At 42.8% G+C, this 16,076-nt stretch overlaps 1 protein-coding gene across 2 annotated transcripts in view; it reads left to right on the forward strand.

The window, feature by feature from the left end:
• sesn1 (sestrin 1) overlaps positions 1-15,857 on the forward strand; it is a 42,848-nt gene extending 26,991 nt beyond the window's left edge. The window contains exons 1-9 of one of the 2 annotated variants that reach the window (XM_029496417.1): positions 12,834-12,927; positions 13,659-13,724; positions 13,836-14,036; positions 14,121-14,303; positions 14,578-14,820; positions 14,910-15,164; positions 15,245-15,435; positions 15,527-15,671; positions 15,771-15,857. In XM_029496417.1, the coding sequence (XP_029352277.1) occupies positions 13,923-14,036; positions 14,121-14,303; positions 14,578-14,820; positions 14,910-15,164; positions 15,245-15,435; positions 15,527-15,671; positions 15,771-15,857 (1,218 nt within the window). In that variant the 5' untranslated portion in view covers positions 12,834-12,927; positions 13,659-13,724; positions 13,836-13,922. Of the gene's footprint in view, positions 1-12,833; positions 12,928-13,658; positions 13,725-13,835; positions 14,037-14,120; positions 14,304-14,577; positions 14,821-14,909; positions 15,165-15,244; positions 15,436-15,526; positions 15,672-15,770 lie in introns of those variants that run through there. The other variant, XM_029496416.1, reaches the window with a different exon arrangement.
• Positions 15,858-16,076: the final 219 nt, after the last annotated feature.

Raw genomic sequence — 16,076 nt, forward strand, 5'->3', positions numbered from 1 at the left:
CGAGAGACTGCGTGAAAGCAAAATGAGGTTATGTGTCCAATCAATGCATTTACAATATTTCCCCCACACCCAATGGCCAACTTACTCGACAACAGGTCAACTTTTTCTCTGCCTGTCTTTACTGTCTTCCCCTGTCTCCCTGTCCCACTTTCCCTTTTCGCTCGATCAATTTCTCTTCCCCTTGCAGTTCCTTGACCTCTCTCCCACTCTCTCACCTCCGCTCTCTCTCTCTCTCTCTCTCTCTCTCTCATACCTCCACTGTGATGTAACGCTTTCAAACAAACATGTTTTCTTGAAGGAGGCACACTCTGCTGCACACACAGAGGCTCCATTCATACAAAGCATTATATTTTTGCACAAGGACTCCAAATAGCTCACATGGCTTTCTTGCATATACCAGCCTGCTGTCCTTTATTTATATAAGATGACTCTTGTTATGGTTTTGTCTGCCCCAAAACATGCCTCCTGACACGATACAAAAATTGAAGACAGAAAAAAAAATGCAGGGTGGTTGTTTTTTGCTCCATTATAACAGGCAGGGATGAGGAAAGAACATAAACATTTCTTTAAAGGGCGCTCTCAGTTGGGTGGACACCCCCCCCCCAATTCACTCACATGCACGCTCACACATGCACACTGTCCAATCAAAACTTTCTTGCTGAGAGCCAGCAACTGGCCAACAGGATATGAAACCTTCCTCTGTTCTGTGTGTTTTTTGTTTTTTTTTTTTTTCTTCTTCACATTAGAGATGACCTTTCCCCTACTTCGCCCTTTCTACATTTAACTTCACTCTCTGTCCGTTGCCTGCACTTTTCTTCCATGTTTGTGGTTTACCCAACATGGTTTGGTTGACTTTCTGAGCCTGTGGTATTAATTTCAACCATGACTGTAGGCTGTTCCCTCTAGTGTGCCTTTCACTCATTACATCTGGGCCCGGTAAATTTTCCATTTCTGAGCTGTGACTCTGTGCCGACTTACTGATAATCAGTGTCCAGCTCATTTGCTTTATGGGTTATGGCTGATTCATTCCCTTGTACTTGGTTAAAGGTGTTCGCTTGGAGGCGGTGGCCACTCTGCTGAGCCACCCCCCCTCCGCCGTCTCTCCTGACTGGTGTTAGTGGAAGGGAAGATGACCATCTGCTGCCCCAGTTGCCCAGTGACTGGACAACAGCCTTCTCTTATGGCACAGTTCCACTGTCCATTGTCTGCTTCAGGTTGTTGAGATTGTGTGTGTGCGTGTGTTTGGGTGTGTGGAAACCATCTCGCTGTATTCAACATGTTAGAGGGCCATAGAGAACTTGCCTTTTATGTGTGAGCGTTGAAGTTTCTCTTGATGAGAGTGAGTTTGAGTCTGTGCGCACACCTTCATATATTTCATGTGTCTTTGTGTGCATGTCAGCCTCAAGGAGAGCCAAGTATTGTGCGAAGCTTTCCTGTGGGAGTCCCGGAGAGAACGCAACCTCGACCAGCAGGACAGTGTGCAGTGAGAGCTGACTCTGCCTTGCAGGCGGGTTAGTGGAGGGTCAGACATTTATAGGCAACAGGCCAAAAACTTAGCTCCTGTGCATCAAGTGAATAGATTTCCTCTCCAGACATGTTTTCATGAGCTCACAGACACTGATGGTCACTACTGCTATGGCCCAAACAAGGCCATCATCGGCCATGTCTTGTTTATAATTTTGAGAAATTTTAAGCATCAGTAGCTCCAACAGGAGACTTTTTTTCCATTACTTTAAAACAGATTATAAGAGAAGGCACTTTTTTATGTACCGTTTCTTCCTGTCTCGATTCATTATGCAAAAATGTATGGCCTCCTTGTTCTTGTGCCATATTTACCAAAAAAACATGACAGTGGTGTCTGTTCTCAGATAACTCTCATCAAGAAATCCATCAAGCATTACTCAGAATGTCAAACTATTTATTTAAAATAGTTCATTTTAGTTAATTTATTGAACTTAACTCTGGGCTAGTTAGCTTATTAATTTTGGACAAAGTTATTTTTTTTTTTTAATAATTACCACTCAACTAAAGTGAAAAGACTTTCAGGAGTAGTCAGCAGCTGATTTGCCACCATCTTCACCCATAAGCCCGTCTTGGCCGTGCTGTTGTAGCACAGCATTTGGAGTCTCAGCAGGACGTGAACTGACAGACACACGGTGCTCCAGGTGAGCACACCCTGTGGAGATGAGAGGAGGTTTTCATGTTCTACTGTTTATATTTTGTTGTTCAGAAATTAATACTGAAAGATCTGCTGTGGCTAACCAACAGTAAAAAAAAAAATACATTAAAAAAATACTTTGTGGGAATATTAAACAGAACCCACTTTGTGGAGAAAAGAAATACACACACTCAGAAAGTAAATAATCTGTTATTATCTATTTATTTATTTCTGAGTGAGTCAGATTCTGTTTCCATTTCTGTCTGTCTTGTGTTGGTCTCTTTCCTGTTTCACGCCCTGCTGCCTGCTCTCTCTGACATACAGGTGATGCAGGATTGTACGTCGCTCAGTTACTCATTATTCCTCATCCAGTGCTGTCAGTAAACTGCCTCGTCGTTCTCTGCTCACATTGGCTGGCGAACAGCAACAATCTGAGAACTTTTCCTCCCAGGCATTTAGCTGGGAGAAAGGCCTTTTTTCTTCCTTTGCTGAAAGACTGCGCTGAGCACTGTTTTTTTTTTTTTTTTTTTTTTTTTTCATTGACACTTAAAACACATGCTACATACCAGACACTTTTTATGGATGACAAAATTGAGTGATGCCAAATGCTTGTGGGGTTCAAAATGTCATTAGTCTCCACTAATTCAGTTTCATTAGCTTTAAATCCTGAATTTAGCTGTTATTGCATAATGACATAGTGTAAAAGCTGAGGGAATATAGCTTTGACAATACTCCTGAGGAAAGCAAAGGGATCTGGGAGATTTGCAAATTGGATCTGATCCATGCTGCTTTGGGTTTATAGGTGTGTGTGTGCGTGCAAGTGTATACACGTATGTGTGGGAAACCTGATGGAAATCTGATTTGGCAGAGCCATTATCCCCTTTAGACTTCCACAGTAGGCCTACGCTGTGCTGTGGCTGCCACTAATCCTGTAATGGGCTGACTCTGCACTGAAGCCGCACAAATACTGTTCCCCTTGGTGAAAACGGTGACAGTGGGTTTGTTTCTGTTAATGCTCTCTGTGTATGTGCTCTGCATTACAGTGTGTGCACTGGTTGTGTGCTGTGTGTGCTTCTCTTCAGGTGAGTGGGCACAGATAGGTAATCTAGTGTACAGAGTCATCGATTTTTCCCACCGCACAGGAAGTGGCTGGTTATTGATTCTCTGGGACAATGATGTCACTCGAGATGGTGTTGGGTGTTTACTTATCCATGATACGGAATTAGGTGCTCTCTCTCTGCGCGCTGGTCAAATAATCCTCTCCCTCGGTCCTTTTACCTTTTATCACTCTTCTCCCATCTCTCTTTCCACCCCCTTCTTTTCATTCATTGTTAATGCCCTCTTTAACCCCAATATCCATTTTGTGTGACGTAATCCCTGACAAGGGATATCATTTCACACATTTTGCAGCATTATTGGCCTGTAACACTTTTTCCAGGAGTACATCATTTGTAGTTTTTAACCAGGATTAATCCACCCTTTCTTACAATTGCACAAAAAGTATGAAATTTGGTCATGAAGAAAAATCACTTTGTTGACTTACTAATCTAGAAGAAATGTGACACGTTAAGCATCAAACTTCCTAAAAATCCAGCAGTGGACCGTTACTTTCTGATACTGAGTCAATCTCTATCAGAGGGTGTCCTGTAACCTCTTCTTTTGTAAACGCAATGATGACGTGATGAAGCTCTTGGCACGAGATATTTATGCTAAAGCAATGCAATGCACCAACACTGAAACTTCTAAGTAACCCTTTTAAAGCTCCCTGGTTACCTGAGACAATGTTCACATACTTTAATGGAGTCTCGTCCTTTTTCCTCCTCAGTCCTTGTAAATTTAAAACACAATTTACTTGGTACAGCCACAATATCAATTTAGCAGAATTAACTAAAACGCATTTTGCAGCTACTTATCAGTTTAATAGATTCATTACTTTTTATCAGGTGTGACAGCAGTAGGACTGAAGCCAGACCTCCTGCCTTATTCAGGTTGTGTAAGACCACTGATTGCACATAAGGTCCTGCTTAACAAATATCACTAACAAATGAGGATGGAGAATCAAAATCAAAATAATCATAAGAATAATGACTTTATGATTTCAAATGGAATAATTTCCAAGCTCCATGAATACTTTCAGTGTGAACTACACTGGGCAGAAGCCATCTTATCTCTTAATTATAACCAACACATGAAAGCTGGCGAGATATTTAAATCAGACTGGAGTCCACAAGAGGAATATGAACGATTTTCAGCTGCTGGTTTGTTCTTTTCTTGGTCCCACAGGCTTGTAATTGATTAACCACAGAGTAAATATGTCTAACACTACCTGTGGCATGAGACAGAGGACCGAACACACACACACAATACAGGCACACTTTTGTTCAGGGTTATGAGGTCCATGAGGAGACAAGAACCGGCATGCACATAAATCCTACACATTAACCCAGTACATTTAAATGGGGGTTAAAAAAGTTTAAGACACATGTACTGTTCAAATAAATAACACAAAAGTGCACATTTTCCTATGAGAAAAGAAAACTGCACTATTTTCAGCAATTGTGAGTTAGTTGCTTTATACATTTAAAATAGGCATAACTTATCATTTCATATGACTTTAATTTACTTTCTGCTGGTTGAATGGACACATTTTACCCTCAGGGGAAAATGTGCCTTGGTAAGCATTTTCTGCATTTTACTTTAGACAGTTCAGACATGACCTCATGTCACATGCCTGTATTTTCATATTTGAGGAAGTCACTAGATGTAGACTCAAGAAGACAACATGCATGCACATGCACCATCACAAGAGGAACAAGCACCAACATAAATAAACTCATGGCACATGTGAGTTCGCTGTACACGTTTTCTGAACTTTGAAGTTGAACTTGTGGTGCAGAGAAGACAAATGGGACATCTGAAGGGAACTGAATTGAACAGAAGGACAAAGTGAGAGCTGGGATAGGTGAACAGTCCACGGCTGTAATCTGGACACTGAAGTGTTTTAAAATGTCCATAAACTGTGTTTCAAACTTGTATCTTTCACTCTTCATCTGGGTTTCTGAATTTTGTTGCTGTATATTTTTGGAAATGGACTTTGTCTGAGAAGTGAATCATCGTGAGTGAAGAAGGGAGATTTATGCGGTTGACCATTTGCTAAACCTCCCCGCCCTCCCTGAACTATGTGAGCAGCTGTGTCCTGCTCTTCATTTGAGTTGGGACAACTGTGACAACCCCAGCCAAAATTCCTGTGAAGATACCAGTTTTACATGGTGTCAGACATATTGGTTGAAAATAAAAACAGTGAAGCATAAATCTAAGTATGAAAGTCAAGCAGCACAACGAGATTGGAACTCAATCTCCACGTCTTGTGTATGGATCATCTGGACCCTCTTTCAGCCTTTTGTGATGCATGGAGCTTACTTACAGAATTATTGTTTTTAAATAACTCAGTTGTAAACTTAAAAAGAGCACAAGACTGTTTTCAATCAGCTGATCATACAAGTTGAAAATCAACAGTTGTCGACTAAAAACCAACTGCAGCACCAGGCTGAATTTTGGTAGATTTTTCAATGGAAAAATAGAAGAGGCAGATTTTAAACATTTTGCATTTAGACACTTGAATTTAATACCTGTGTACTTGTCGTTTGAATTTCCAAATCTGCCCTTTGCCTTTTTTTTTTTTTTTGGTTCTTAAAATTACTAGAAATGTTGTCAGTGAAGAGGGCAGAGACCGAGGTGATCCAGTTTCTACCTGATCAAACGGACAATTTATAAACGATTAAACATTAATGGGACAGCTACTGTGACGTCACACTCAAATGAGGCTGTGCAAGCTACTTTGTTCTGCCATTCAGTATCAGGGCTCATTGCCTATTAATGAAGTAACAGGACCCGGCCGAAATGGTTCTGCGGGTGATGATTTGGCCATATCACCCCCACGCCTCCTAAAGCACCGCAGTATCCCATCCCCTCTCCGACTTTGTAATCGAAATACATCCTGGTGAAGGTTATAGACAGAGGAAATGGAGAAGGACAGAAGTGAAACTGGTGTCAGGGACAGACAGGAGTACAGATTGTCAGTGCATATAGTTTCTAATCTTTGCTGAAACCACTGTGATGTTAGATCAGACTTATCAGTGCCTGATTTTGTCTGCTGTCTAAGCCGATGTACCTCACACTGGATCGCTGCTCTCAGGACTATCACACATTTTTGCTCTGTTATATAAAGAGAGGTTACTGACTCTAGTTTTCTGCATGGAAATAATAAAACTGTTTGCTAGACTCAACGGTTCATTAAGTTTTTATGGTCTTTGATTTAGAGGCACACATCTGATTACTGTTGGAGTGTTCACTGCTGTAAGCTGCTGTAATGAACTTGTTTCTCTTTGTTTTTGAGTGAATCACTGTCTTTTTTTTTTTTTTTTTTTTTTTTTTAACAGAAACAGGTGAAGGGTTGGCTCCTTACTGTGGACTTTATAATGTCCCTTAAGAATTATAGGGTGATGATCAAAACCTTCTTGGCCAGGATCCCTGCAAGATGAGTCTTTTTTTTTTTTTGCTCAGTCAGCAGAACTGAGGCCTTGTCACACTCTCTCACACACATGCACACAAAGAGAGAGAGAGAGAGAGAGACAAAGAGACAAAGAAACAGCTGTACATGCCAGGAGAAACAGAGCAGCGTCAGGCCAGAGGAGCTGTTTTCTTTGGGCCTATTAGAATATTGAAGTTGATTTAAGGTCAGCTTCGTTAGGCCTCTGTTTTTGGATAACAACGCAAAACAACTGTTGTTCAGGCAAAGCTTGGAAAACTTAGCCAGAGTGTTGTCATTTGAACTTTTGGGAGCACCTCTGGACTCCCCCCCCAGTGTTATCTACACCGTTTCCCAATGGTAAACTTTTTGACAAAGTGGGAGTCAGAGGTTGTTGTTGTAGAAATGGAGAGTATGGGAACTGAAAAGAGGACAGCTGAGGCAAATGAAAGAGTTTTTCATTGATTGGTGGTGGATGTCATATTGAGCTAAAGATAGCAGGGCAGGGTTTGGTATTTTCTGCTTTTCTATGGGATCTTTTTGCTCTGAGCCTGTTGTATTGTGACAGCTGCCCTCTCCCTGTTAGAATAACATCCCCGGGAACTCACTCTTCCTCACGTGCTCACAGGGGTTGCAGGCCAACGCCTTTCCCCCTTGATTGTCATCCGCATATAGATTATTTAGGTTATTGTATGTATGCCTGTTTATGCCTGGCAGTATAAAGTCATAAAAGAGGAGTTATCTTTTGTCCCAGATACCCCTTTTCCCCCCCGATCAGCAGGTTTTTTTTTCTCCTCCTTTTCCGTGTGCTCCCTCAGGTCTCTCCAGTTCCTCTGCGTTTCATGGAATCGCGGGAACGCTGTTTCCTCCCAATGTTGGTGTGCGCTTGTCCAGGACCCGATGGTCTGGTCTGAGGGGGGGCACGCCTCTCCTCTCAGGAAAGCCGGCGCTTGGCGAGACTACTTCACTCTGATAGTTTGCCAGAATACACACGGATCACAGAAGAGGCGACTGGGAAAAAAATCAGAAGAAAAAGGGGCCAAAAGTCAGTCAAAGAAGCTCAAGAGCCTCAGTTAATTCCCACACTGATCCGAATGCAGGCCAAGCTCAACATGAAATGAAACCTACAGTTGAAATTACACCACATCAAGCTTCATGTCTGACTCTACAGCTCGTGATTGACAGGCTCTGAAAACTGAGCGCAGTCTTGGAGGCTGGTGGCTGCTCTGTAAGATGAGAAAAATGACTGCAGGATGTGGCCTGTGGGACAGTCAAGGGTTAACCCTCCAGTGTCAGCTAAATGCTCAATGGTAGATGAGCAGCCTCGAACCCAGGGCTGTGTTTGAAGGGTTTGGTGGGGGATATCCTCTGAGTCTGCACTTTTCACTGTTTGGCTTCAACGCAAGTTTAAAACTAAACTCCCATCTGTCGAGCTGAAGCATTTAAGCATGTTCATTTACTCTTCTGCAGTTACTGGAGCTTTCACAGTCATCTGTTGACATGGAAAAAGTTCTCTCGTTGTTTTCAGAGATGAGAGTTTCTGTTGTGAGCCTCTGGGCTAAGTTGAACCATGTGGTTTTTTTGTTTGCTGTAAAGTTCGGAGACTTTTTTTTTTTTTTTTTTTTTTTGACACTTTTTGCCAAAGATCAAAGAGACAAAACTAATGGCTAAACACGAGTAAAGTGCTAAATTACTGAATTGCTTTTTAAGAAAGTAACTAGACTGGGCTCTGGTGTGAACTTCATACCTTGGAAGAACTTTTTTTTTTTTTCTTGTTTTCCTTTTCTCTTTTTCTCTGAGAAACAAGAGAGGCAGAGAGAGAGAGCGCAGAAGATTGGTTCCTGTCGCTGTTGTTCTGCCCCGTGATTGGAGGAAGCCTGTTGCTATGCTTATGCCAGTGTTTGCGAGCTTTCTGCTTCCTCTCGTCTGCACACTGATAGGTCAGGTTTGCACTGGTCTGGTGGACTTCTGCCACTTGTTGAACATCCCCACAGTTTCTGTGGTTCCCTCTGTGTCTTGTTGCATGAAAAAACACAGCAGCCGCAGCACAGAGACACATATGTGCAGAATTTCCGCCTACCATGGCTTCCTCTGTTTTTTGATCTTATTAGCTTTTATTATGCTTTTTATTGGTTTAAGGCTGTTTTTAATTCTTATCCACACTCATAAAGGACAAACACCAGTTTTTGGGGCATTTGGTTAAAAGTAGTTGGTATACTTTTTTCCTTTTTTTTTTTTTTTTATCTAATGTAAAGTTTATTGAACTAACTTTTTTTTGACAGAGCTTACTCAAACTGTTGCTTTGTTTTGAAACTAATTGGTTGTTGTTGAGTATCCACTTTGGCACCACATTTTACACTTGTGTCATTTCTGCCCACATAAGTCACAACACTCCTACTGCTCGCACAGTATCTGTTATTGCTGCACTTTTGACTTGAAGAGGCAATGGTCTGCTCTGCTTCTTTGGTTTAAAGTGGACACAAATGTTTCCAAGAGTAAATAAGTTTTAATGGTAGTAACGTTCATATAAACCTCTCAAAGCTCCTTGAAGTGTTCCATCTTTGTACTCAGGGAGTTCTACTTGATTATGTTTTTCACCAAAATATGACCAAATACCACCCTTGCTCTTTCCTGAAACTTGTATATATAATGTGAATTTCCCCGCTGAGGGACGAAAAAATGATTGCTATCTTCTCTTATTTTGAACATTGATGCTTCCCTTTACAAAGTACACATTTATTTCCTATGGCCACTAGTTCATGCAAGGCAGCGAGCCCATGTAATATTTTCTGAACAACCCCCACTGAGTCCACAGTTGTCAGTTTGGGACAATAGTGAATGTTCAAATGAAGTGAAAGGCAGAAGTCAGCATCAACCAGTCCATGTAAAGCTGTACACCTTAAAGACCCGAGAGCAATAGCAAGGGCAGGTTTTTAATTTATAATCAGTTCAACTTTAGATTTTTGTGAAGTACATTGCACAATTATTTCTTCTTCTTCTTCTTCTTCTTTTTTTTTTAAAGACATCTGTTTGTTTTTGACTTCTTCTTCCTTGGTACTAACGGCCTGCTTCAGTGAGTATGCTTGGCTTTGAGTTTGATTTAATTGGTTTATTGATCATAAATCTTATTAGGTTTATTTTAGAAAAATAATTAATAATGGCCATTAAAATATATTTGTAAAACCCCTTAAATATGAATAGTTATGCAGCCCATCACTCTTAGTGGGAATGTTTTTATGACCTTCAGTTGAATACAAAGATTTGTCTATTGTTTAGGCCTTTCCTCCATCAGATCACCATCTGATGATACACACTGTTCAACAAATCTGAGATGATTCCTGTTTTCAGGACTCTTCCTCTTCGTCATAACTTATGTCATCCTGATGTTGTTCTAACCTCTGCACTCCCAACGTCCATCATAGATACAGTCACATCTTTAGGGTTCAACGATGACTTAATGGACATCCTGCCGCCAAAAGGTCACCAATTTAACCCCTAGAACTGCTGGTGAATGTCTCTGCTGCCATTTTGTCTTGTAAGCTTACACCAGTGAGTAGCCGAGCTTAAGGAGTGGTTTATTTGGTATGTAGACATTTTCTTATTTAGAAATTTAGTTCAGTATTTAGTCATTTAAGAGCAACAACATTCAAGGTGACATCAAGTAAGTGAGACACCCAAAGATGTAGGTCGTCAGACTCTCCTGAGACACCTGCAGTGTGGTTTTTTTTTTTTTTTTTTTTTTTTACGTCACACTTTGTTCTGAACAAACTTCAGAGGACACCATAGAACAGCAGTTTCCAAACTAGGCTTCACAACTCTTGTGGGGCTGTGAGATACAGCTGAAGAGCCGCGAGGTAACTATCGGAGAAAAACAAAATCATCTCTGGAGCACCAAACGTGTTCTGTTTAACCTTCTGTTGAACTTTGCCTTGTTCCTGTGAATGACTTTCAACCTCTTAATGCCTCAAATATAAAATAAAAAAAGAAAGAAAATCATCCTTAAAATAGTTACAACTAGTAAACAGCAAACAAGCGGTAACAGTGGCTCAGAAGTATTTATATTGCTTTGTTAGTAGAGACAAACAAGAGAAGAGAAACCGTTTCAGCTAAGTAAGGCCTTACGTGCGTTAAATCTAAACCAGGGATAACTATTGCAGGAAATTATGTTTCTGTTAATTTTCAGAAAATAATCATCATGGTTTCCAGCTATTTAGACATAGAATTGCATCCACGTGTTTATTTCTAAGTGCCTTGTTTCTGAGCTCTGACTAAATCTGTGTGAACCCACTACAACTGAATAAACTTTATTAGTTGGGCCAAAGAAAATGAATTGGAGATGTACAATCAACTTAAGTGAATCTGTGCCGGAGTATATCGCCTATAGCCCAGAAACCAACACACACACACACACACTCGTACAGTAAAGCCCCACAGAGTAGTCAGTGCGTGCACTCTGACAATAGTATTTGGCCCTGTCCGTGAAGCCGGACCCCCCCAGCCTAAGCGCTTTTATGTGAAAATGTTTGGTGTGTCGTAAGCCTGAACGCTGACCAGCCTCTTCTGCAGCTTTGCTGAGCCATGGGGCTCCCGGCAGCGCTGGGAGTGCTGACTCCAGCCCTGGGAACCTGTTTACTGCTGCCCTGCACCCCACCCTGTGGCATCAGGAGAGGGCGTATGGATGTGTCAGTGTCCGTCTGTGCGTTTGGGGGTTCTACACAAAGAACCTGCTGAATACTGTGCTATCTAGTTATCAGTGCTGACAACTTGCAGTTGGTTGCCAAACTGGCTGGGTGAGCCCTTGATCAGAGCGCCTTTTCTGGGTGTCCTCTCTAACTTATTTGTCAATTTAACTTAGTATTTTCTGTTCACAGTTCACCCAAAACGCTTGCGAAATCAGAGTTATTGCATTATGGATGAACTGAAACAAGGATAATAACATAAAAAGACTGAAAACTGTCGCATAGTTTTGTGCTCACAAAGTGAATCTTTGTTTTGGGAAATGTGAAATCTCACACAAAAGACATTGCAGATATGTGTGCGTGTCTGGACACAAGACAAGTGCGCTTCCTTCTGCAGTGAAAGCTAACATCCTCGTCAGACTTGCCTGAATGAAAAGAAGGTCTACGTGATATGGCACATTATGGTAACGCAACACCGTCAGTGTTTTCGAAAAGTGTGATCGGACACAAATTCGCATAATTATTGACTTTGTCGCCACAGCGCTGATAAACCAGTTATACAATGGTGCAGTGTTATTGTCAAGCTGGGATAAACAAGGCCATAAGAGCTGCCTTCCTTATCTCTGCTTCCTCTTGCCTTTTAAAGCGCTCCTTCAGCCGGGCTGATTGGTGGAGGAATGGTGTTATCTGTGGTCTGATAGGCTGCAGGGCAAAACCACTAACTGAAGGCTGTTGTTATTGCAGCAGGTCCTACAGCTTTCCATCTGTGTGTGTGCAGATGATGCCTTTACTGCTGTCCATGGAGACCTGAGGCTTAATCTTAATTTATTTATTTATTTTTTTTTTTATTTTTTTTTTTGGGGGGGGGGGCTGCCTGACTTTTGGCTGCTCTTAGCACCCTCTGCACGGCGTTAACTGATTTCATTATTGATCAGTGAGCAGATAGCAGAGGCGGACAGCAGACACCTTGAATGGATTGCTGCTGATTGTTTAGCATACAGTGAATTCATAAGAGCGAAGTGTGTCATGATCAATGGCAGCAGCGAACAATAGAAAGAGAGAGAAGTGATGATGTTTTCTCTGAGGGGGGGGGTCTGCTCGCTCTCTCTCTCTCTCTCTCTCTTCTCACACTTGGCCCCGCCCCTCCCACATGTTCCTCCGCCCCTGATTGGCCCCCCCGGAGGCTGTTTTCGGCCTCTGATTGGCCGCCGAGCGCGTCGATCACACGGGGCTCGACTTATTTACCGATTGTATGAGCGGAGGAGGTCGGTATTCTGCTGAGAGGCTGCAACAGCTGACCGCCGAGCACTTTACCCGGCAGGAACAAAGACAGGAGCCAGCAGCCATCAGGAGACCGTGCCGTCGTCGTCGTTGTTGTTGTTTTTTTTGTTTTGTTTTGTTTTGTTTTTTTTTCCTCCGTCAGTAATAATTTTTGCGCACACAAAAGGCGAAGGCACGAGATGAGGCACGCAGTTGGACCGGCAGAAAACGTGGAGAATAATAGTTTGTCGGTGACAGGCTTGTTAAAGATATGTGCCCATTGTGAACGGCTCAGCAAAAAGGTAAGAGACGGACAGCAGGGACAAATCCCACTGACACTGAATGCACCGCCTTTCTTTTCGGTAGAAGATTGTGTGCTGAAGTTATGAGGAGACATTTGTAGTTTTTTTTTTTGTATGTATTTATATCTTTGTTGGCTCTGAACAAACAAGCTGCAGTGCAGTCTTTTGTCCAGACTTGTTTACGACTGTTTGGTCACCGGCGCTATGAAACGGTCTCTATTCTGATTTTTATCTCCTGACATGGATTCGGATGTCGATGACACGTCTTATTGTCGGTTCTCAGTCCGGTGTCATTTGGGAATAATGCTCATTTCACGGTCATTCATTCATCCGCCTCACTGTGCGCAGCGGGACGGTGTCCGCTGGGGGACATGTCTGGACAAGCTGCGGAAAGTTACAGGACATCAGGAGACACGCAGACCTTTCGGTGGAGCTTTTCATTTTCCACAAGAGCAAACTGTCACTTAGTGTTTGGACGTCTTATTGATGGTGACGCATCGCTTTGGTCCTGTTGTTGACGGACAGACATGATGCAGAAATATTCCATCTTCATCGTGCTTTTTCTTTAGACATTATGAATATCATTATTATTAACACAGGTTTACTGGTGACATTCAGCTAAGAGATGCATGGGACTGCAGCAGAAATAAGAAGTGGAGTTTTTTTTTTCTGCTTCCTTCTCGAATTAAAATTCCATTTGAACATTTGTTTCCTTTTCTTCTGTCCTGCAGGACTTGGGAGTGAGGATCCCAAGACCCCTCGGTAACGGACCAAGCAGATTTATCCCTGAGAAAGAGGTATAGGACAGTCTGTCAATCTGCAACATGCTTAAAACTAAATACTAGATTAGGTTTTCGATTTAATGTTTAATGTCCATTTATGTATTTTATTTTTTTTTTTCAAATCAGATTCTTCAAGTCAGTAAAGTGGACGCCAGAACACAGTCAATATTTGAGGATGCGTTTGCAGCCCTCGGTCGTCTGGACAACATTTCAATGGTTATGGGCTTCCACCCGCAGTACCTGGAGAGTTTTCTCCGAACGCAGCACTACCTGCTGCAAATGGATGGACCCCTATCTTTGCACTACAGACACTACATCGGCATCATGGTACGGCCGCATCCATGCTTCGTGAACGCTCAAAACAGAATTCAGTTTTATGTGGTTAAACTCATCTCTCGCTGGGTTTTGCAGGCGGCAGCTAGACACCAGTGCTCCTATTTGGTCAACCTGCACGTGAACGACTTCCTTCAGGTCGGGGGAGACCTGAAGTGGCTGAACGGACTGGATGAAGCGCCACAGAAGCTGCAGCAGCTCGGGGAGCTCAACAAAATCCTGGCCCACCGACCATGGCTTCTTACCAAGGAACACATCGAGGTGAGAGGACGTGCACGGATGGATGTGGGTTTGAAGTCTTGCGTAACAGGCTGAGATCATGGGTGGAGGCATGGGTATAGCTACAGCTGCATAAAGTTGAGCAGGGAGTGAGAGAGAGTGATAGGGGGTGAGGCAGGAAACTGAAGAGTCAATAAAGTGGATGTTGAAGGATGAAAACACTTTTTTTCCCCACTTCCTAAAAGGTCAGCGATATTGAAGTCATCCTTTGGCTCCAGTTAGAATAACTCAGAAGTTTTCCCTTTATTTTTCCCAGCGCCTCCTGAAGGCAGAGGAACACAGCTGGTCCCTCGCCGAGCTAATCCACGCCGTGGTCCTCCTCACACACTACCACTCCCTCGCCTCGTTCACATTTGGCTGTGGCATCACACCCGAGATTCACTGCGATGGTGGGCACACTTTCAGACCCCCCTCCCTCAGTCAGTACTGTGTATGTGACATCGCAAATGGCAACGGGCATGCTAATCACCATGACGATCCACTTTTCAACCAGGTGAGTGCACTTCCGGTGCGTGTTGATGAGAATCTGATGAGAAAAGTGGCATGACGCTGGTTCCTAAACATGGCTCTCCACCTTTGTTTCTGTAGGAGGTGTGTGGCGAGGTGGAGGTGCTGATGGAGCGCATGAAGCAGCTGCAGGAGTGCCGTGACGACGAGGAGGCCAGCCAGGAAGAAATGGCAACTCGCTTTGAAAGAGAGAAGACTGAGAGCATGCTGGTGGTCACAGCAGAGGATGAGGAGTGTGTCCCCTCGAGGGACATCTCTCGACACTTTGAGGATCCCAGCTACGGCTACAAGGACTTCTCCAGGAGGGGGGAGCACGTGCCCACATTCAGAGTGCAGGTAAAGATTAAATACAGTATGAATGGAAAGCACCATCTGCAAAAATCTGTCATTAACTTGCTGTTTTCTCTTCTGTCCAGGATTACAGCTGGGAGGACCACGGCTTCTCGCTGGTCAATCGACTGTATCCTGATGTTGGTCAGATGCTGGACGAGAAGTTCCAGATGGCCTACAACCTAACCTACAATACCATGGCAACACACAAGGATGTGGACACCAGCATGCTGCGTAGAGCCATCTGGAACTACATCCACTGCATGTTTGGCATCAGGTCAGTTGCTGGAAACTCAGTTTTGCACTACTTGTCTGATGGAAGTTTAATTTTTCAGCTTTGCGTAACCTTGTTCTTATGTGATCTTCAGGTATGATGACTATGATTATGGGGAGATCAACCAGCTTCTGGACCGGAGCTTTAAGATCTATATTAAAACCATGGTGTGTAGTCCTGAGAAGACCACCAAACGAATGTATGAAAGTTTCTGGAGGCAGTTTCAGCACTCCGAAAAGGTGGGATTAGCTATCGAATTTTCTTGCCTGATCTCTTGATTGAAGCTTTTTGAAAATGGTTAACTATAACAGTGTCTCTCCTCTTTTTGTCTCCTGCAGGTTCACGTTAATCTGCTTCTTATGGAAGCGCGAATGCAAGCAGAACTATTATACGCTCTGAGAGCGATCACCCGCTACATGACATGAAGTGCTTTTGGCGTTTTTATCATTGTCTTTTTACTGTCACTGTTGTTGCTTGTTTTGGGACACTTCAAGGAAAAAAAAAAAAAAAAGAAAATCATGGGGGTGGGGGGAATTCAACAAAAGAGACATGTGGAAGAGAGTCCTGGGTTGTGACAGTGCTTGTTGGATGGATGTGGAGAAGAGGATCAGAACAAATGAAAAGTAAGGAGGAAAAAAAAAAAA

Source organism: Echeneis naucrates, chromosome 24 (assembly GCF_900963305.1).
Source record: "Echeneis naucrates chromosome 24, fEcheNa1.1, whole genome shotgun sequence".
Lineage (NCBI taxonomy): Eukaryota > Metazoa > Chordata > Actinopteri > Carangiformes > Echeneidae > Echeneis > Echeneis naucrates.